This window comes from Schistocerca cancellata, chromosome 2 (genome assembly GCF_023864275.1).
Source record: "Schistocerca cancellata isolate TAMUIC-IGC-003103 chromosome 2, iqSchCanc2.1, whole genome shotgun sequence".
In the NCBI taxonomy this organism is placed as follows: domain Eukaryota; kingdom Metazoa; phylum Arthropoda; class Insecta; order Orthoptera; family Acrididae; genus Schistocerca; species Schistocerca cancellata.
The window spans coordinates 240,673,361-240,697,669 of NC_064627.1; the positions used below are offsets into that span (position 1 = coordinate 240,673,361).

Below are 24,309 nucleotides of genomic sequence, written 5' to 3' on the forward strand. Positions count from 1 at the left end.
GGCCGGCATCCGACCTACGCTCTATCAATTCATTCTGAAAGAGTTTCTTGGGCCAGGCGTGGATTTCAAAAGCATTGCCACAATCACGACCCTACTCTCGAACCGCCGATGTGACGTCACTGTCCACATCGACTCTCGGCTCCAGGAGCTGCCAGTTACGGACCTATAGTATGGTAGCCTCTACATCGAAGAAAAGTCGCCTCTGACGCTGTGACCGGCAACTGGACTTTTTAATATTTGTCTAAGCTTTTCTTCGACATTACGGCGAACTCAAGCTACTGTGCGTTCTTTCAGGAGTCTGATTTCGGTATTCATCGTGTTTGGATATTGTATGCTGGAAGTTTCAATTTGCTAAGACATTTTCGAGCTTTCAGACTTCAGATATTGTTACCGTTCATTCAGTATTCAGAAGTGACTTATCTTAAGTTATTGCGTTCCAAACCACCGTCTTTCAGAGAAGATTGTTAATGTATGTTACAATAAACTTCATGTTCTTTTTCCACCTGGATATTTTATCAACGCCGCTTTCGCGGTCGCATCAGAATTTTTCACCGAGTGATAAAATCTGTTACACAGAGAGGTTGCAAGGCTCGAGCGTTAAACAGTTTTGAATAAAACTACCACATATGCCACAGTGAACATGAGATTGCTTATGAGTGTCATTAACAAAACCAGAAGCGAGAGTGGACAAGCTGAGAGACGTCACCAATCAATCATTATACCTGAAAAAGAAAGGTAATTGCAACAAGTAAATTATTGTAACTGACTTGAAAGGGTACTTTAGATAGAAGACGTTAAGTAACGTTAGGAAATTTAAATATTACCACAATTTGCAACTGCTAGATTCAGGAAAATTGAAAACAAATCTGTAGGTAGTATTCTGAAACTAGTTCCTCGTTTAAAGAATACGTTAATGAGAAACATTCTATGTACAAGTATGAAGTGAGGAAGAGTTTACTGTCTCTGAATAATAAACATTGGTGACATTCATGAAAAAATGCTTTATCCTGCACACTGACGAAACTGGAACCCCGTGCACTACATGACAACAAACATCGACAGAGAGACCGCATTATGTAAGAAATGAAGCTGATCTACAGTTAGGAAATTCCATTGACGGCCAACTAAGAGTTGGTCTAATATCATAAAGTCGGTTTCGTCTTGTGTATCAAATTGATGGATCTCTTCTGAATCCACGATTCCTTTCTCTACCGTTGCTTCCGCTAGCAAAAGATTAATAAAACACACAGTTACTGCAGTATCTGAACACGCTTACATACTTTGAGCATGCAGGCAAATTACACTGTTTCGTAGTTTGCTGAAAACCTTGTCTGAATATCTTAAGTAGTGTCTGCACGGAACACAATGTGCATTGTGTTGTGTTTTCTCGCAGAAGCGTTATTCTCAGTCTCATAAGTTTTCCCAACGTGTTTGTGTTCGTTATTCATTTGTATTTATATTTCACAAGTAAGTTTGTCATTACTACCTGTTTTTCCACCTGCTCTGAGTGCAAGAAAGTTTCTCAGTTAACACCCCCTCCTCCCCCCCCCCCCCCCCCCCCCAGTGACGTGTAGGACATATAGAGACTCACAAGAGATACTCCACATTCCCCTATAGACGGCCCAATGGATAACCCGTCAAAAATTGAACACAGGTCAAGCATGAAAACAGGAAGAAGGTTTAGTGGACAGTGAAAAAAGAAGCAAAATAGATACACTGAAGGGTCCAAGATGATGTGCAACATCGAACGAATTACAAGAACCACGTTGTCGTGGTTGTGTGGTCATGGTGTTTAACAACAAAGTGGGTGTTCAGTCTCCCTCGTGCAACTTGCTTTCTTTGGCTGCATTCAGATTTGTGTCTGTGCCATGGTGTATCGTCAGTTTGCAACGGCGAAGTGTGAAGAAGAAACCTCCAGACGTACGTATCTCCTATTTGTTCTACACAAGTACCACATGTTATGACTTACGTTCCGTAAGTTTTTCCTCTTGAATTCCTTTGTTGTAACATAATACACTCCCCTTTATTTGTTGTTTTCATTTGCGTGAGAGGTCTATGCAGAGTCTCGCCTACTCTCACTATTCATCACATTTACTTACGATGGTAATATATTCATACAACTTGAGTCATATTCTATAATCAATGTATAGTATCCCCATTGCTCACCTCATCGCCGTGCAGATGTTTTGTTATGGCACGCTATAAATGTAAACCGCTCATTACTTATAATCACTTAAAATATTCATAGTATTTTCGAGGCAGTGTAACACATTATTAAGCTTAATAAGTGCAAAGATTAAATTCGCACCTTCTTTGAAACAAGGATTCGACAGAAACATGGAAACACCACGAGATATGGATGCCTGAATATAATTGTAGATGTTAGCCAAGCCTGCTGGTGGCGCTATTTTATTTGATCACGAACGGCTCCTGAGCAAGGTACTGAATACGTTGCTGGTGTCATTCGTTGTCAGGTTCTGCATAGTTGTGAGCGAACTATGTTGTAGCTCGTAAGTGAATTCGGACGTGCGAAAATTGTTGGTGCTTATATGCTGGGGTTCCGTAACCAACAGAGTCGAAGTGATTGGAGTTTCAAGAGGCGCCGTGTCGAAAATTTATACCTTATACATGTGAAGTGGAAAAAAAATCTTGTGGTAAGTCACAATGCGGAAGAAAGTGTGTGTTGAGTGATCGTAACACACGGTCGCTGAAGAGGATTGTGACGAAAAGTATTAGAATTACAGCTGCAAAAGTCACTGCAGTAACCCATATCCCGACTGCGAGTCCTATCAGCACCAAAACACCACGAAGGGAGCTTCATAATCAGTGAATTGCAGGCCGAGATACAATTCCAGAACCACTCATCAGTGGAGCTAATGTCCATGATAAGAAAACGTGATGCCGAAGTCATAAAACCGGGACTGTCGGGGAATGGAAGGAAGTCATTTCCTGGATGAGTCTTGCTTTACACTGCTTCAAGCTTCTGACCGAATTTAGGTAACTAGAGTGAAAGATGGCCGAGTTTCTGTGATGATTTGGGTAACTATATGGTGGTATCCATCCAACATATGATTAAGTTTCATGTTCGCATTACAGCCAGTAATTGTGAGACCACTTTGTCTGATCGGGTCCATCCCAATGTTTCTCCCCAGTCGTGATGCTGTGTTCCAAGACAACAGGGCCAATGTTCAGACAGTCTGTAGGACTGATTTCGTGTGCAAGAGGATGAATTGTCCCATCCCCCCCTGGCCACCAGAGTCACCAGATCTCAATATTATTGATCTGTTGTGGTCTACTTTGGAAAGAGACGTTACTGATCGATATTGTGAGTCCTTTTAAGTATTCTGTTGGGGTATGGCTGGTGTGTGGACACTGTATATTGTAACTTTCAATTTGCTATGAAATTTACGGGCCTTCAGACTCCAGTTATTATTAATGCTCATTCAGTAGTCATGAAGTGACTTATTTTTAGTTACTGCGCTCCATACTAACACCTGTCAGAGAAGAATGTTTGCGTGTGTTACAATAAACTTCGTTTCCGACCAAGCTATTTCTCCAGCGCCGCCTCCAACGGCCATATCCGAACTGTTCACCGAGTGTTAAAGCTTTCCGACACGGAAAGGCTACATGGCTCGATCCTCAAGTACTTTTAAACAAAGCTACCAAATGTGCCACATAGAACATCAGAATGTACACCTCCATCATAGTATCTTGAACGTGACACTATTTTGCAGGACGAATTGTATAAGATTGCCTTGAAAACCTTACAGAACGCAAATTTATCCATTTGGACGTGACTGGAAGCTGTTTTGAATGCCAACGGCTTTTCTACATTGTATTAGGCATAGTAATGTGTACGAAGTTTTCCTTGGTGCAGAAACGTTTGTGTCCACAAGTCAGCACCGATTTAGGAAGCATCGCTCGTGTGAAACTCAACTTGCCCTTTTCTCATATGATATCTGGCGGATCATGGATGCAGGACATCACGCAAAATCCACTTTCTTAGATTTCTGAGAATCTTCTCAGACGGTACCACACTGTAAAATCTAAACGAATATACGAGGATACGGAATAGGTTTCCAGCACGTGAGTTGTTCTTAGGCTCCTTAAGTAACAGAACCCGAGTGCTCATTAGAGACATGTTTACTGCTAAAAGGGACCCAAGTGTGACAGGATAGGTCTCGTTCTCTGTATACATAAATGATCTTACACACAGGGTGAGCAGCAATATGCGATTGTCTGCTGATGATGCTATGGTACACTGGAAACTATCGTCGTTGAGTGAATGTAGAAGATTTCAGAATGACAAAGACAGATACCCGTTTGGTGAGGCGAACTACAGCTAGCTCTAATTGTAGAGAAATGTGAGCTGATGTGGCTGAGTAGAAGAAATAATCCCGCAATATTCGAATGCAGTGTTAGTGGTCTGCTGTTTAACACAGTCACACCGATTAAATATCAAAGAGAAACATTATAAAGCGATATGAAATAGAACGAACACGTAAGGTCGGTAGCAGGAAAGGCGAATGGTTGACTTAATTTATGGCGAGAAATTCAGGAAAGTATAGCTCATCTATACAGGAAACAGCGTATAGAACACTTGCGCGATCCATTCTTCAGCACTGATCGACTGTTTGGGATTCCCGCCAGTTCGGATTGAAGGAAGACATCGAAGCAGTTAAGTCGACATTTTACGTAAAATTCGTTGAAATTTGACATTTTCTGTTTTCTACTCTATAATTTACTTTGGACTTTCCTGAACATTTTGGTATATAATACATTAAAATCAGACAATAGTGAGACGTTAATAAAATATTTTGAATGTTGACCTGTGAGTGTCAAATTTCGCGGCTATGCATCTATTGCCACAGTTGAGCAGTCATACCTTGGGAATTACACAGTCTAGAAGGCTGCGAATTGCTTTGTTCTGTGCCTACTGCTACGTCTCAAAAGGTGGCATTACGAATAAACAAATCAGTCCTTTGTTTCTGATACTAATTTTCGTTGAAAGTAGTGTGATTATCAGCTATTTTTGTAATAAGCTAATTTCTATTGCTTTTTATACGTAATTAAAATGACTAAGCGTAAAAGTAATATCAAGAAACGGAAATTTGCGGGTAACAGATATGTGAGACCTGAATTCTCTTCTGAAGTAATTGAAAACATGTGTGCTAGCACACAGTGAAGGAAATCACGATAATGTTTCTGAAGTGACCACACCCCCCAGTGCATCGAAAAGGAAAGTAACTTTAGAAATGGGTGACAGTGGTAAAAGAATGATATTATGGACAACGTCATTATTAATCTGCAAATCCTTGCACAAGCTCTTTCTGAAACTGTCTCTTGCTGTCTTTGTAGTAGTGAAGTAAAACTTTATGAGGATATAGGAGCTAGAATTGGTGTTGTGTCTAAATTAATTATTAAATGTCAGAAGTGCAAAAGCGAAAAAGCATTCCACACTTCATGAAAGTGTTCAGGTATGAAACTAAAGTGTAACTGTTCTATGGCCTTCGATGCATTGGTAAGGGTGCAGGGACTGGTAAAGTTCTCTGCAATGTGTTAAATTTGCCAAAACCACCTTCTAGGTACACGAAATATGTAACAGCAATTGGGGACTCTGTAAATGCTGTGGCTGAAGATTCGATGGTTGCTTCTGCATCAGAAGCTGTTGAACAAAATGAGGGTGACAGACATCAGCAATGTTGTGGATGGATCCTGGCAAAAGCGTGGGTTTGGTTCTAAAAATGGTTTTACATCAGCAATAATTATTGTCAGTGGAAAAGATTTGGATTTTGAAGTTCTCATTAAGTACTGCCAAGGTTGTACAGTGATCCAGAAAAACAGATTACTTCATAAGCAGCAGTGTATAAAAAATTATGATGGCGCAAGTGGGGGAATGGAGGTAAAAGGAGCAGTTAGCATTTTCCAGTGTTCGCAGAAGGGGAGACGTGTCAGATATGCGAATTACTTAGGTGATGGAGACAGCAAGGCTTTCATTGCAGTACAAAAGAGTAAGCCATATGATGTTCCTATACAAAAACTTGAGTGTGTAAGACATGTCAAGAAAAGGATAGGAACACGTCTGCATAACCTAAAAAACAAGCTGGGTAACACAGAACTGTCTGCTGGCAAGACAATAAAATTTGCTGGAAGACTAACGGACAAAGCAATTGATGAATTACAGGAATATTATGGTAAGGCCATTAGAGATAAATGTGACAATTTAGAGAAGATGAAAAGAGCTGTGTCAAGCACTTTCTTTCATCGAATAACAACTGATGAAAAGCCATGTCATGCTTTGTGTCCATTTCCAAGAGGCAAACTGAATTTTCTGACACTCGGCATGAATTTACACATAAATATTCTCTTCCTTTGGCACTAATGCAGATAATTCAACGTATTTAGAAGATCTGGCAAATCCTGAATTTCTAAGGAAGTGTTTCCATAGGAAGGCCCAGAATGTGAATGAGTCATTCAGTAATGTTGTGTGGTGCCGTGTGCCTAAAAATGTTTTTGTTTGCAGTGTCTGACGCTGTAATAAGTTTTAATGGCGGAAACTATGAACGACTTAAGGTTCTGGAGAAGTTAGGCGTAAGATTTGGACAGAACACAGCTAAAGGGCTGCGTGAAGCAGAGTTAACTGCTCAGCAAATGACAAAAGAAGCAAGAAAGAAAAGGAGGAGGCAAGCACTGGGCTGATGTGATACTGAAGAGGACACAGACTATGGGCCAGGGCAATTCTAGTGCATAAAAGACGCAGAAATGTAAGTCTGTATAAGAATGTGTAACAAAAAAGTTTTAAACCTCAATATCTCTGAACTGTATTTTTTGCAATAAATGACCCGTTTTCTAAAAAAAGTACTGATGGTAGAGACATGAAATTTTCACAGCATGCTAAGTGTGAGATTCAACACATATGAAATTGGAATAATTAAAATATCCTGAGTTGTTTTGTTGTTACGTTAATTTATTTACGAAATTCTGTCAAAAAATTGAGTGTTTTAGAAAAAGATCAATACAATTTTAGCAATATTTCTAATTCAGTGTATCCAGAAAGGTGCATTCAATAATTATGAGAAATTGTAAGTTGGTGTCTTAAAAGTTTCCAAGATAATGAGTGACAAAATTTGATAATTTAACATTGACGGCATCGGACATACAACGTCCCCTATAGAGGGGTGCTGCTAGATTTGTCGCCGGTAGATTCACTCAACACACGAATGTTACGGGGATGCCTCGTGAACTCAAATGGAAACCCCTGGAGGGAAGAGAGCGTTCTTTTTGCGGAACACTGGTTACAGGGTATTCACTCCCAAAAGAACGCCGAGAAAGGACCCAAATGAAAGGACTGTGCGCCAAGGGTTTTCTTTTCAAAAACATTCATCGTTTTACCAAAAACACAACTACAGAATTGATTTGCAGCTCATAACATGGTCATTTTATATGATTGGTTTTATTTCTGGATTTTAACTATTTTTACTTGAAAATCTCTAATCGTAGGAGACAACGAATTTTATAATGTGCACAAAGATGTGCGCTGACAGCAGATTTTCATTGGATTAATGTCAGACCGCTTCCTTATTTAAATTTTCCGACGTGAAATTTTGTTACACGTTTGTCTGATGAAGACGGGGTTTAGATCAGTCGAAACTGTGGTAAGGATTTATTTAATGATCTCTAACCGTTGCCAAACGCAATCTTGCTCAAAATATTGCAATACAATTTTACCACACCAACAAACAAATTCGGGAAACAGATATGTCAGACTAAATAACTGAAATAATTTGAAAGGGCCATCATAACATTTAACTGTGCCCAATGGGGGATATGAGAGAAGCCTCCACGAAGGGTGTGTCCTGACAACTAAGCGGGCGTCCCCTGGGCGTCTAGGTATACCTAGACGGCTGATTCTCTCACTCCAGAAGCAAACAAACATGCGAGTAAATAAACGGTCCTTATCAGAGCCAACTTTAACTATCATATCTATTGAAGGCATATCATCAGCCAAAGAACATCTGTTATCCAACCTATGCCGTGACAAAGAATGCGATGTCCTGTGTATACAAGAGACGCATAGAGATGAGCGACAGAGACGACCAAAAATACAGGGCATGAAACTAGCTGCAGAAACACCGCACTCTCAGTATGGAAGTGCTATATTTGTAAGACCAGGGCTTCAGATAATCAGTGCTCACTGCACCGTAGAACATAACATCGAAGTCATCTCAGTGGAGCTGAGTAACTGCGTGGTTACCTCTGTGTATAAGCCCCCTTCGGCTGCATTTTCCTTCACACCACCCAGGAACTTCCATAACAGCAAGACGTCTGTAGTAATCGGTGACTTTAACAGCCATAGTCATTTGTGGGGATACTATGAAGATGACGAAAATGGGGAGGCAGTCCTCTCCTGGGCTGAATCCTGCCAGTTGTCTCTTATACATGACAGCAAGCTACCCCCTTCCTTCAACAGTGGCAGGTGGCAACGTGGATTTAACCCTGACCTCCTCTTTGTGAGTGAAGACATCACACAGCTTTGCTCCAAATCAGTGTGCTCGCCCATACTAAAGACGCAACACAGGCCACTACTGTGTCAAGTTCTTCCAGCAATAAGGCCACAGGAGGTGAATTTCAAACCGAGATACAATTTCAAAAAAGCTGATTGGAAAAAATTTGCTAAGATGGTGGACAAGGAGATTAAGTCTGTGCGACCTATTCCTGAAGAGTATGACAGCTTTGTTCAAACTGTCAAACATTGCTCCCGGGCATCAATTCCAAGAGGGTGTAGGACAATGTATCTGCAGGGTGTGACACCTGAAACAGCTGCTCTGCTGGACGGATACTATCGACTATATGAAGAAAACCCTTATAGCGAGGAAACTTATCTGGCTGCGCAAAATACTCTCTCCTCAATCTCTGAGGCGAAGAGAGAACAGTGGATTAAACTGATGACAGAATGTGAGATGAGTAGAAGTAGTTAAAATGCCTGGAGATTGTTACGACACCTTAACAATGATCCCTCCCAACCCAATACGCATAGAAATGTGAAGGCAGACCAGATCGCACACCAGCTTTTGAAAAATGGTAAACCTGACCATACCAATAAAATCGGGAGACGAACCCTGGAAAGGGAGCCCGAACAAGAGGGAAACATTCTGTCTCGACCATTCAGTTTGAGTGAGCTCGACTCAGCTCTAAATACACTCCTGGAAATGGAAAAAAGAACATATTGACACCGGTGTGTCAGACCCACCATACTTGCTCCGAACACTGCGAGAGGGCTGTACAAGCAATGATCACACGCACGGCACAGCGGACACACCAGGAATCGCGGTGTTGACCGTCGAATGGCGCTAGCTGCGCAGCATTTGTGCACCGCCGCCGTCAGTGTCAGCCAGTTTCCCGTGGCATACGGAGCTCCATCGCAGTCTTTAACACTGGTAGCATGCCGCGACAGCGTGGACGTGAACCGTATGTGCAGTTGACGGACTTTGAGCGAGGGCGTATAGTGGGCATGCGGGAGGCCGGGTGGACGTACCGCCGAATTGCTCAACACGTGGGGCGTGAGGTCTCCACAGTACATCGATGTTGTCGCCAGTGGTCGGCGGAAGGTGCACGTGCCCGTCGACCTGGGACCGGACCGCAGCGACGCACGGATGCACGCCAAGACCGTAGGATCCTACACAGTGCCGTAGGGGACCGCACCGCCACTTCCCAGCAAATTAGGGACACTGTTGCTCCTGGGGTATCGGCGAGGACCATTCGCAACCGTCTCCATGAAGCTGGGCTACGGTCCCGCACACCGTTAGGCCGTCTTCCGCTCACGCCCCAACATCGTGCAGCCCGCCTCCAGTGGTGTCGCGACAGGCGTGAATGGAAGGACGAATGGAGACGTGTCGTCTTCAGCGATGAGAGTCGCTTCTGCCTTGGTGCCAATGATGGTCGTATGCGTGTTTGGCGCCGTGCAGGTGAGCGCCACAATCAGGACTGCATACGACCGAGGCATACAGGGCCAACACCCGGCATCATGGTGTGGGGAGCCATCTCCTACACTGGCCGTACACCACTGGTGATCGTCGAGGGGACACTGAATAGTGCACGGTACATCCAAACCGTCATCGAACCCATCGTTCTACCATTCCTAGACCGGCAAGGGAACTTGCTGTTCCAACAGGACAATGCACGTCCGCATGTATCCCGTGCCACCCAACGTGCTCTAGAAGGTGTAAGTCAACTACCCTGGCCAGCAAGATCTCCGGATCTGTCCCCCATTGAACATGTTTGGGACTGGATGAAGCGTCGTCTCACGCAGTCTGCACGTCCAGCACGAACGCTGGTCCAACTGAGGCGCCAGGTGGAAATGGCATGGCAAGCCGTTCCACAGGACTACATCCAGCATCTCTACGATCGTCTCCATGGGAGAATAGCAGCCTGCATTGCTGCGAAAGGTGGATATACACTGTACTAGTGCCGACATTGTGCATGCTCTGTTGCCTGTGTCTATGTGCCTGTGGTTCTGTCAGTGTGATCATGTGATGTATCTGACCCCAGGAATGTGTCAATAAAGTTTCCCCTTCCTGGGACAATGAATTCACGGTGTTCTTATTTCAATTTCCAGGAGTGTAAGTGCCTAGTCGGAAAAGCAGCAGGGGTAGATGACATAAGAAGTGAACAGATCAAGAACTTTGGTCCAGGCGCAAAGTGCTGGCTACTCGAGCTAAAATAATTGTGTCAAGAGCGGCAAGATACCAAAATCTTGGCGGAAAGCAAAAATTATAGCTATACATAAACCAGGGAAAGACCAGGATGACCCCAAAAGCTATAGGCCAATCTCCCTCCTATGCCACCTGTATTGGTATTGGAAAGGTTGATCCTCCAAATAATTACAGATATGATAGAACCATTACTGATCCTTCAACAGGCAGGATTCAGACAAGGGAAGAGCTGCACAGCACAGGTGTTGAATTTGACACAGCATATAGAGGACGGCTTCCAAAGGCGGCAGATAACGGGAGCGGTGTTTATAGATCTTTCAGCCGCCTACGACACTGTCAACCACAGACTCCTGTTGATGAAGCTATACAACCTCACCAAGGACTACAAACTAACCTGTCTAATCAGAAATCTTCTGCAGAACCGAAGATATTTTGTGGAATATCAAGGACAAAGAAGCAGATGGAGGCAGCAGAAAAATGGGTTGCCACAAGGCAGTGTACTGGCACCCACCCTCTTCAATATATACACTAATGACCAGCCGTTACCAGAAGGAACACAAAGCTTCATATATGCAGATGACCGAGCAATCACAGCACAAGATCACAGCTTTGAGAGGGTGGAGCGGAAGCTAACTGATGCTCTGAAAGAATTAACTGCCTATTACAGGGACAATCAATTGAAACCAAATCCTTCTAAGACCCAGACCTGTGCTTTCCACCTCCGAAACAGACAGGGTAGTAGAACCTTGCAGATAGATTGGGAAGAAAACTCTTTAGAACACTGCAAGACTCTAAAATACCTCAGAGTCACTCTGGACCGTGCTCTTACATATAAGGAACACTGCTTAAAAAAAAAGCAAAAAGTGGCTGTCAGGAACAATGTGGTTAGGAAGCTGACTGGAACAACATGGGGAGCACAGCCAGACACAGTGCGCACATCCGCATTAGCCCTCTGTTACTCTGCAGCTGAGTACGCTTGCCCAGTATGGTGCAGATCTACACATACATAGAAAGTTGATGTTGCTCTGAATGAGACATGTCGTATCACTACGGGTTGTCTAAGAGCCACACCTGTGGAAAAACTGTACTGCTTATCCGGCATAGCCCCCCAGACATCCGAAGAGATACAGCAGCAAGGAGTGAAATGAAGAAGGTATTAACATCCGAAGCCCACCCACTACATGGCCACCAACCGGCACAGCAAAGACTTGTGTCTAGAAAGAGCTTCCTTCACAGTACAGAACCACTCGCTGACACTCCACATCAACACCGGGAGAAGAGATGGCAGGTCAGATGCTAGCATCTGGAGGAGTGGCTGATCCCGCAAGAAGTTCTTCCCCCAGGCCACACAGAGAAATGGTCCACATGGAAATCACTCAACCGCCTGCGTTCTTCTGTCACAAGATCCAAGAGTAATCTGGAGAGGGCTTCCAGGTGGACTCTCTCCAGTGTGACTGCGGAGCTGCCGTGCAGACATCAACACATCTACTACAATGCACATTACCTCCAACTGTGTGCACCATGGAGGACCTCGTAAACGCTACACAAAGTACACTGGCGTTGCAAATTTTTGAGCATCCACTGTATAGATTAAAATCACCTTATGTTTGACAACACAATCTGTGTCTAATCATTTATTTCATTCTTGACTAGTTTAATTTATAAACCATAATGTATGTATGTATGTACTAATGTATCTAATATTGTTTTTTTTTAGTTTGCTCCTGACACGACAAATAAAAAAATACTGTGCCAAATTCGGTAATAAGGAATCTTTTAAAATGTTGGATACATTCTGAGCAGACTCACGCCCCAAAGATAGAAGCATGAATTCGTTACACGATTTGGATATAGGTTAAGAATTTGAAAAACATGATCTCTGTCCATAACAATGGAAAACCACAGCTCTGAAATCGTGAGTGTGGCTCACTTACTTCTTCTTCTGTAAGATACAAGAGAATGCAACATTTCTACATAAGATCACTAGATAAAGAGAGAAAAAGATCACAAAACTAATTTGAGTCAGCACTGCTAATCTCCAAAGGGTTTCAAAGGCCAAGGGTTATTTAAAGAGAAAAAAATACAATTAATATGGAAACACCTATCAGACAGTTAGCCAAGATTTTAAAATTTAATGAAATTTGGCTTCTCTCTCTGGAGGCCACAAAACAGAAGCATTAGGCTTTAATTACGGAATGGTGACCACTTTGTCATCTTTAAGCACACCGGCTGACGCTTCCAACGTGTGGACTTTCTGTTCGGATATCAAGGCGCCGGTGTAATCGACCGATCACTACAGATGGCGGTGGTGCTTGCTAAATCGGCTGCAAGGTCCGGCCAGGTCAAACACGCGGCCGACAAAACTTTACCACGTTCTTTGAATAACAAATGTTGCAGACGCACCTGAAGAACAGACAGACTTATTAGTTGAAGCACAAATCTCACACGTTCATCTGAGGCGCTCAATAGCCAATCTGCACATTTCGATTACCAACAATTGCCCAAATAAGCCGAAAGGAGTGTAACTGCAGGTTCCACAGCTACTCTCCATCTGCAGTGACACTGAAAAAACATTTTGCATGACGCTTACGGCAGAGCTAACAAGGATGTCAAACAAATCGGCCTAAGTGCAAGTGCATCTGCCATTTAGATACTTCAGTGGCATGTACCGACTAATCAACACAAAACAACAACATCCCCTGAACATTTTTCGCCTGGACGGCACAGCAAAGCGTGAAAGGTAATTCCTAATAAGTGTCTTTATTATCGATTAGGAATTAAAAGAAACTTCATAAATCCTTGAAACTACAAACAGCTCAGAGTCTTGAGGGAACGTATACCACAGATTAAAATAAAGTAATGTATAAATACACGGAGAAGTAGCAAATGAGCCTATAGCTTACCGTTTGCCCCGCTCGCGTCAGCACACAATTAAGTAAAATAACACGCCCAGAAAAACAACCGGCACAACTCCAGGAAGACGTAGTACACACTTTGTCTTACCAAAGCTCCGTAGACAACACTAAAATACACACATCAAAAAAATTTGCATCACCTCGGTTCCGACAATTCCGCAACCTGTACAGAAAATTGGAACAGAGATTAACATAGACATCATTTTCGCCCTTTTTATTGCTCAGGAAAACCACACACTACATGTTGTACCACCATACAGCGAGACCTTCAGAGATGGTGTTCCAGATTACTGTACACACCGGTACCTCTAATACCCAGTAGCACGTCCTCTTGCATTGATGAATGCCTGTATTCGTCGTGGCAAGTTCATCAAGGCACTGTTGGTCCAGATTGTCCCACTCCTAAGCGGCGATTCGGCGTAGATTCCTCAGAGTAACTGGTGCGTCACGTCGTCCATAAACAGCCCTTTTCAATCTATCTCAGGCATGTTCCTCAGGGTTCATGTCTGGAGAACATGTTAGTCACTCTAGTCGAGCGATGTCGTTATCCTGAAGGAAGTCATTCATAAGAAGTGCACAATAGGGGGCCCAAATTGACGTCCAAGAAGACGAATGCCTCACCAATATGCTGTCTATATAGTTGCACTATCGTACAGCCGTTACGGCGCCTTCCATGACCACTAGCGGCGTACGTCGGTCCCACATAATGCCACCACGAAACATCAGGAAACGTTCACCTTGCTGCACTCGCTGGACAGTGTGTCTAAGGCGTTCAGCCTGACCGGGTTGCCTCCAAACACGTTTCCGATGATTGTCTGGATGAAGGTATATGCGACACTCATCAGTGAAGAGAACGTGATGCCAATTCTAAGTGGTCCATTCGGCACGTTGTTTGGTCCATCTGTGCCGTGCTGCATGTTGTCGTGGTTGCAAAGATGGACCTCGCCATGAAAGTCGGGAGTGAAGTTGCATCATGCAACCTATTGCAAACAGTTTGAGTTGTAACACGACGTCCTGTGGCTGCACGGAAAGCATGATTCAACATGGTGGCGTTGCTGTCAGGGTTCCTCCGAGGTTGCAGTCTCCACTGCAGTAACAGCACTTGGGCCGCCTGAGCGAGGCATGTCATCGAGAGTTACTGTCTCTCTGTATCTCATGCATGTCCGAACAACATCGCTTTGGTTCATTCCGAGATGCCTGGACACTTCCCTTGTTGAGAGTCCTTCCTGGCACAAAGTAACAATGCGGACGCGATCGAACCGCGGTATTAACCGTCTAGGCATGGCCGAACTACAGACAACACAAACTGTATACCTCTTTCTTGGTGGAATGCCTGGAAATGGTCGGCTATCGGACTCCCTCCGTCTAATAGGACTTGCTCTTTGAGCGGGTTTAGTAGCATCTCTGAACAGTCAAAGGGACTGTGTCTGTGATGCAATATCCACAGTTAACGTCGATCTTCAGGCGTTCTGGGAACCTGGGTGATGCAAAACTTTCGTTTGATGTGTGTATATTAGAGTACAAACACCTCACAGCAATTCAGAGCTTACTTTCTCTCTCAGACAACCAGCAAGTTACAATTCTGGGAGAAGCGACCACAAAGCATGTAGCAAGTGTAGCAAACAGTAATATTCTCAATAGTAAAAATCCTACCTTCACGTCTGCCCAAAAACCATATCAGGAATGGCGGAAGGAAACTAAAACACTTGCGGCTAAGGCTTTGTGACAAATCCACCGCAGCAAAATAAACACAGCTACCATTCCAACCCACCGCCAGACCCGCAGCAAAACACAGCAGTAGTCGCTGCATTGCACAGGCGAGTACGGTCGTTTTCAATCTACCTTTTCCGGACTTGACTCTACACACTGCCGCTCGCTTTCCTCTTCATGACCCGCCTCATCTCGCTTCGGCCGAGCGCCACCCTGTTTACTCGTTCGGCAGCCGACCAAAGATAGTCTTTTACCCGGAAATCAATCGGAGCGAGCCGCCACGGCTCAACAGTATTAAGACAATTTAGAGAACCCTCATTCGCAGCTCAGTGCACAACGATTCTACTGCCACCAACGCACATTTGGCGAAAGAATCGCGAAGACAAGATAAATTAAATTAAGGCCTGTACGGTAGTATGTAGACAGTCATTTTCATCTCTTTCCATTTGCGAGTGAAACAGGGAAGGGAATGACGAATAGTAGCACAACATACCCTCAGTAGTAAACTGTAAGGTGGCTTGTAAATTTTTAGGCAGTTGTAGCAATCTTTAGTTAAAAATAATATACGTCTCACCTTGTCGGCATCAAATGATTTCATCCCAAACGGTGGTGGACACATGTGATGCTTGTGGTGGTGCCCGAGAGACACGGACGCTACGATGAGAATAATCGCTACCTTGTGCAACACGGCCATCATTTGTAAGCACAACTGATGTCGGACGTTATTGTACCGCTCTTATATGTACGAATCCTGCAAGACGGTTCACACGGCTTTTTGTCCTTTGCTGTCTACCGCGGAAAGGAAGAAAGCTGTCAACCGCTATGAGTGGTTCTTCTGCAACGCCTGAGGTGCTACGGTAAGGTCACGTTGCGCAACGGAAAGCCTTGTTCTCTCCGCTCTTTAAGCAGAGGTGGCAATGACACCTTGACAACTAACGAGAGGTGGTTAGTAATAATGGGCGAAGTGTTTGTTTCAAGTACTGCTGGCAGTCATGGCAGGTTCGAAAAACCAGAAAGTATCCCAAAAACAAATTAAAGTGACAGCAAATATCTCACAAAGAACCCATTGAGTATGAAGTCGCAGGTTCCATCTTTATTAAGATTCGTTTGAAAGTGTTGTGTTAACAGTTATATCAGGAAAAATATAAGCTACTGATGACTCGTCATGTGCTTCAGGAGGGCGACAGAAAGTGAGTGCACGGAAGGTACAGAAATCAGCTTTCTGTGGGATGTATGTATTATACTTCAGAAGATGGACACAGTTGACATTTAAGGAATCTTCAAAACACATCATTAACTTGCCCCGTGAATATCTTATGAAAAATGGCGCGCCACAGTGAACACAAAATTCGCACCATAAAGATCGAAGGAGAAGTACTTGGGTGTTACAAACCATGCAGCACGTTCAACTAAGTATCCACTCTAAACGAATGGATATAGGGTCACATTAGTGTATCTGGGTGATAAGAACTGATGGAATGTGATGGCATGCAATCGAATGCGAAAAAGTCTGTTGTCGAACTAATGGTGAAACTGGCTGTTCTTTTAAGTCGTAGCTGCAGACAGTGCGATAATATGCTATATATGCCCGGAAAAAACAAACATCCAGAGACTGAATTTGTTGAGTGGTTCAAATGGTTCAAATGGCTCTGAGCACTATGCGACTTAACATCTGAGGTCATCAGTGCCCTAGACTTAGAACTACTTAAATCTAACTAACCTAAGGACATCACACACATCCATGCCCGAGGCAGGATTCGAACCTGCGACCGTAGCAGTCGCGCGGTTCCGGACTGCGCGCCTAGAACCGCTAGACTGCCGCGGCCGGCTTTGTTGAGTGGTTCCAGGTGGTATGAATTACAATGTGACACACTTTTCAGGGGCGTAGTTTGCTCCAAATGAATATGAATCTTACACGCAGATCAGGAATCAAGCGAAAGCAAGTTATTTTGACCAGCTTTTGACCAAAAGCAATGCCAGTTACTGTGACGTAAGTTTTCCCTACTACCCTTGTAAGAACACGCACACTAGAAGGCATCGCAGAGGGCAGAGCATCTACAACTTCTCCTCTCCTCTTTAAACCTACAGCTACATCTACATTTGTACCCGCAAGCCACCCAACGGTGTGTGGCGGAGGGCATTTACGTGCCACTGTCATTACCTCCCTTTCCTGTTCCACTCGCGTATGGTTCGCGGGAAGAACGACTGCCGGAAAGCCTCCGTGCGCGCTCGAATCTCTCTCTAATTTTACATTCATGACTTCCTCTGGAGGTATAAGTAGGGGGAAGCAATATATTCCTCATCCAGAAACGCACCCTCTCGAAACCTGGACAGCAAACTACACCGCGATGCAGAGCGCCTCTCCTGAAGAGTCTGCCACTTTGCTAAACATCTCCGTAACGCTATCACACTTACCAAATAACCCTGTGACGAAACGCGCCGCTCTTCTTTGGATCTTCTCTATTTCCTCTGCCAACCCGACTTGGTACGGATCCCACACTGATGAGCAATACTCAAGTATAGGCCGAACGAGAGTGTTGTAAGCCACCTCCTTTGTTGATGGACTACATTTTCTAAGGACTCAACCTGGCACCCGCCTTACCAACAATTAATTTTATATGATGATTCCACTTCAAATCGTTCCGTACGCATACTCCCAGATATTTTACAGAATTAACCGCTACCAGTGTTTTTTCCGCTATCATACAATCATACAATAAAGGATCCTTCTTTCTATGTATTCGCAAAACATTACATTTTTCTATGTTAAGGGTCAGTTGCCACTCCCTGCACCAAGTGCCTATCCGCTGCCGATCTTCCTGCATTTCGCTGCAATTTTCTAATGCTGCAACTTCTCTGTATGCTACAGTATAATCCGCGAAAAGCCGCATGGAACTTCCGACACTATCTACTAGGTCATTTATATATATTGTGAAAAGCAATGGTCCCATAACACTCCCCTGTGGTACGCCAGAGGTTACTTTAACGTCTGCAGACGTCTCTCCATTGAGAACAACATGCTGCGTTCTGTTTGCTAAAGCTCTTCAATCCAGCCACACACCTGGTCTGATATTCCGTAGGCTCTTACTTTGTTTCTCAGGCGACAGTGCGGAACTGTATCGAACGCCTTCCGGAAGTCAAGGAAAATGACATTTACCTGGGAGCCTGTATCTAATATTTTTTGGGTCTCATGAACAAATAAAGCGAGTTGGGTCTCACACGATCGCTGTTTCCGGAATCCATGTTGATTCCTGCAGAGTAGATTCAGGGTCTCCAGAAATGACATGATGCGCGAGCAAAACACATGTTCTAAAATTCTACAATATTCCGATGTCAGATATATAGGCCTATAGTTTTGCGCATCTGCTCGACGACGATGTCAGAGATATAGGCCTATAGTTTTGCGCATCTGCTCGACGACCCTTCTTGAAAATTGGAACTACCTGTGCTCTTTTCCAATCGTTTGGAACCTTCCGTTCCTCTAGAGACTTGCGGTACACGGCTGTTAGAAGGGGGGCAAGTTCTTTCGCGTACTCTGTGAAGAATCGAATTGGTATCCCGCCAGGTCCAGTGGACTTTCCTCTGTTGAGTGATTTCAGATGCTTTTCTATTCCTTGGACACTTATTTCGATGTCAGCCATTTTTTCGTTCGTGCGAGGATGTAGAGTAGGAACTGCAGTGCGGTCTTCCTCTGTGAAACAGCTTTGGAAAAAGGTGTTTAGTATTTCAGCTTTACGCGTGTCATCCTCTGTTTCAATGCCATCATCATCCCAGAGTGTTTGGATATGCTGTTCGATCCATTTACTGATTTAACGTAAGACCAGAACTTCCTAGGATTTTCTGTCATGTCAGTACATAGAATTTTACTTTCGAATTCACTGAACGCTTCACGCATAGCCCTCCTTGCGCTAACTTTGACATCGTTTAGCTTCTGTTTGTCTGAGCGGTTTTGGCTGCGTTTAAACTTGCAGTGAGGCTTTCTTTGCTTTCGCAGTAGTTTCCTAACTCTGTTGTTGAACCACGGTGGGTTTTTCCCGTGCCTCACAGTTTTACTCGGCACGTATCAGTCTAAAGCGCATTTTACGATTGCCTTGAACTTTTTCCATAAACACTCAACATTGTCAGTGTCGAAACAGAAATTTTCATTTTGATCTGTTAGATAGTCTGAAGTCTGCCTTCTATTACTCTTGCTAAACACATAAACCTTTCTCTCTTTTTTATATTCTTATTTACTTCCATATTCAGGGATGCTGCAACGGCCTTATGATCACTGATTCCCTGTTCTGCGCTTACAGAGTCGGAAAGTTCGGGTCCGTTTGTTATCAGTAGGTCCAAGATGTTATCTCCACGAGTCAGTGCTCTGTTTAAATGCTCGAGATAATTTTCAATAGCGCACACAGTATAATGTCACTCGATGCTTTGGCCCTACGACCCGTGCTAAACATCTGAGTGTCCGAGTCTATATCTGGTAAATTGAAACCTCCACCTAAGATTATAACATGCTGAGGAAATTTATGTGAAATGTATTCCCGATTTTCTCTCAGTTGTTCTGCCACTAATGCTGCCGAGTCGGGAGGTCGGTAAAAAGAGCCACTTATTAACCTAGCTCGGTTGTTGAGTATATCCTCCACCCATAATAATTCACAAGAAGTATCCACTCCTATTTCACTACAGGATAAACTACTACTAACAGCGACAAACACGCCACCACCGGTTGCATGCAATCTATCCTTTCTAAACATCGTCAGTGCGTTTGTAAAAATTTCGGCAGAATTTATCTCTGGCTTCAGCCAGCTTTCCGTACCTATAACGATTTCAGCTTTGGTGCTTTCTATCAGCGCTTGAAGTTCCGGTACTTTACCAACGCAGCTTCGACAGTTTACAAACTGTTAATTTTTTTGACGATTTTCTGTGTATTAATGCTGCAGATGTACTTTTTGCTGAACACGTAAAAAAGAAATTTTTCAAGTTTGCAGCTACAATAACTACATTCCTTATAATCTTCTGAAATAACAGAAATTTACAATTCTCTATTTTACGCTGCAAAAAATCCTTAAAAATGAATTTGTGATACAAATATCAGAACGTCATCTAAAATGTTTACTAAGATAAAGGCAGAAGAGCCGTAAATCCAATATACTTCTCGAGCTTTCCGCCTGTGCTATAGAGCGTGTTTGTATGCGCGTGCTTGTGTTATATGTGTGCACATTTCCCGATTGTACCAGACAGAGAGTGAAACAATATTTTCTTCTACATTTATTTCAGTAGCTCTAGGTTGTGTCATCCATGCAGCGAGTATTGCTACAGCTGAAAAAAATGTATATTTGATTAAAGTGCAGGTGTCACTAACTGGCTACGATTCGTTGCTCCACCACCTGCCCCAGCACACGTCACAATCCATGGCATACCAGATAGCTGTCTGGGAAACTCGGTAGCCAACGTCAGATTACTGCTGAGGTGGCGTGGTTCAGGCCACCAATCTGGAGAGGTGGTGGGCGGTGTTAGTTCACACTGCGCGGCGTCGTCCCGTTTACAGCACAGATGTGGTGCCTTGTTCTAATGAATCCAGTACGAGCGAGTATAAATACCATGCAGTCGAGTCTGCGAATATCTGTAGTCGACAGTCGTGTGTGTGGTGTGTTTGTGTGTCTGTCTGTGTAGTTGTGTGTGTGTGTGTGTGTGTGTGTGTGTGTGTGTGTGCGTGTGTGTGTGTGCCTGCGTACGTGTGTGTTTGGTGCTTATGGGCGCTCAACACTGAGGTTTTCAGTGTCCTTTGTAAGTAGGCTGTTTATGTTTTCTTATTCGCAACGTTACGTAGCGCTCTATATGAAAATCACTGGCTGTGCTGTGTGCAGTCTGTGGCTAGTTTGCATTGTTGTCTGCCATTGTAGTGTTGGGCAGCGGCAGCTGGATGTGAACAGCGCGTAGCGTTGCGCAGTTAGAGGTGAGCCGCCAGCAGTGGTGGATGTGAGGAGAGAGATGGCGGAGTATTGAAATTACATATATTATGACTTTTGATGATATTAAGGTAAATACAGTGTTTGTTCTCTATTAAAATCTTTCATTTGCTAACTATCCCTATTAGTAGTTAGTGCCTTCAATAGTTTGAATCTTTTATTTAGCTGGCAGTAGTGGCGCTCGCTGTATTGCAGTAGTTCCACTAATGAAGATTTTTGTGAGGTAAGTTATTTGTGAAAGGTATAGTTTAATGTTACTCGGGGCCATTCCTTTGCAGGGATCTTTGATAGTCAGATTGCGTTGCGCTAAAAACATATTGTGTGTCAGTTTAAGCACAGTCGTGTATAAATTCTTCTAAGGGGACGTTTCATATGTCGACCCTTAGCCTAGGATACCTCACTGGAATCTTCTGAGTTTTTCTTGTAGTTTGTGTATTTAGTGTAGATTTTGTTTATTCCTAGCGCGTAATTGTAGAGAGAATCTCCTTTGTAGTTGCAGTCTTTCATTGTTGTACTGTAAAACAGTTGTGGCATGCATGTAGATTTGTACCAAGTATTTCGCAGCTGCGCTTGTAATTAACTACATATTGTTTTCAGTGCTATGTTAATGTATTCTCTTATTTTTGCTATTCAAATTGTGTTTTTCTGTGTTGTCGTGTGAAATATTGTGACAATATGGCGTGTGAAAAACGTAACACTAGGCTCCAAAGTAAACAGAGAAATAATAGTGACGACGAGCGTAGCTTATCAGCACCACTGTGTAGTGAATTAACAGACATTCCAAGTAGTAATTTGGTATTTGTGCATAGGGAAATGGAGCGGGCGGCAAACAATGGCGTAGGCAGTGAAACAATTAGTGAACAGGGAAGCATTATCGATCGATCGCTCAGCAACAGCTCGCCTCAGGAATCCGAAATGATAGGACACAATTTTGCAAATACTGTAGATTCAGGTTTTGCGTCCTCACCGTTTTCTCAAATAAGTCAAGACACATTTTCTGCTTGTCAAAATGTGAATGTTGCTGGTGCAAATGCACTGCCGAAAAGCGTAGAGGAACAGATTCCAGACACTAATGCATTGTTATTACAATTAATGCAACAAATGGGACAGAATCTTCAAAAGTTAGACACAATGGAACAGAATCTTCAAAAGTTAGACATAATGGAACAGAATCTTCAAAAGTTAGACATAATGGAACAAAATCAGAGACAAACACAGCAAAAGCTGCAAAAGTTAGACACAATGGAACAAAATCTTCGGAAGTTAGACACCACACTTGAACAAACACGTGAAGATTTAACTACTGAGTTACATAACATTGAATCGAAATGTCAAAAAGTCTGTAATGACGTAAAAACACAAATTTGTGAGCATTTTCAGCCTATTTTTCGCGGCATGAAAATGCATTACAGAATCACGAAGCAGCCATAAAAGAGCTGCAAACCATTGTTCATGAAAATCATGAGACCTTGTGGGCTAAAATTGACTCAGTTGCATCTACCGATTCGGTTACGCAACTGGCAAAAACTCAGGAAAACTTAAAGATTCGATTTCAACACAAATGGACACTCTGAAACTTGGTTCAGAAAAACACACTGAGGAAATGTGTTCACTATTGGAGAAAGTAGCCGAACTTTCGGATCAGGTCACTAACTTATCTACAAAGGTAGATGATGATCTGAATGACACAAGACCCGTAGCCTTCACTGACACAGAAGAGTATGAACAAATAAGAAAATTCAAACAAAATCAAAATCAAATCAATACACAGTACAAAAGAGAAATCCGGGAAGTACAAGATCAGTTGACACAGGTAATACAAGAATTACGTATTTCAGAGGACACTCGCGCCCCAATACGGGAAGAGGGACATAGAAATACGGAAAAGCCACAAAATAATAACACAGGGCATTTCGGTAATTATGAAAGGAATTGGCAAGGTGCACCGAATTTTGAGATGGAACCGCCGACACGACGTAACAATGACCGATTGTGACTTGCTGACATGATTATTTTGACTATAAGCTGTTCATTACTACACGTAAATTCAAAACATTTAAGAATTCTGGCAACGACATTCATCCACAAGCATGGCTCCATCAATTCTATTAATTGTTTTCCTCCCAACCGGTCATTGGAGCACAGGTTTGAATTTATGTGTGGCTACTTGGAGAATGAACCAGCTGTAAGAATGCGATCGGTCATTCACGATTGTCACAGTGAAGGAGAATTTTATCATGCCTTCCTCTCAGCATATTGGTCTCAAGCCACACAAGACCGAGTAAAACATGGCATCATAATGATGAAACATTTCGAACAATCTGAATTTTCCAGTCTTGTGAAATATTTTGAAGATATGTTGCATAAGAATCAGTATCTTTCAAACCCATACAGCCCCTCAGAACTCATCCGCATTTGCTTAATCAAACTGCCTGAACATTTGAGACATATTATTTTAGCAGGACGTTGCAAAGACGACATTGAAGCTTTTCAGGGACTCTTACAAGAATTAGAAATTGACACAGACAGTCGCGGGATGCGAAAACGGGAAAACAATCACTACAGGGCACATCCGTCACGATTCCGTGACGACAGAAACAATAACTGGACATGACAAGTCTATTCTTACAACGCAAATCGTGACCAAAACAGGCACCACCCGTATGACAACCGTTGACAGAGTAGTAATAATTACAGGGAAAGATCACCTCTCCGCAGTAATGACTATCACAGAGACAATCAGAGAAACAGACAATATGGGAACCAAAACAATTATTATCAAGGGAGACAGAATAACTTTAGACGCAATGGTCTAGCGCGCAGTTACGATTCAGGGAGAAATTCTCCACCATGTGACCGACAAGAAAGAAACTATCGAATCTACCGACATGACGACAGACGATATGATCGTAACGACAGACCTGAATTGCATCAGAACTGGCGAGATTTAAACAGAGCAGAGCACTCTCGTCACGATGAATTTGTAGAAGTTACGTCTCCAAATCCCAATAACGA

The 24,309-nt window shown here is 43.2% G+C and overlaps 1 protein-coding gene across 1 annotated transcript in view; it reads right to left on the minus strand.

The window, feature by feature from the left end:
• Positions 1–16,060, minus strand: part of LOC126144881 (uncharacterized) — a 32,105-nt gene extending 16,045 nt beyond the window's left edge. The window contains exon 1 of the mRNA XM_049915518.1: positions 15,912–16,060. Within this exon, the coding sequence (XP_049771475.1) occupies positions 15,912–16,034 (123 nt within the window). The 5' untranslated portion in view covers positions 16,035–16,060. The remainder of the gene's footprint in view (positions 1–15,911) is intronic.
• Positions 16,061–24,309: the final 8,249 nt, after the last annotated feature.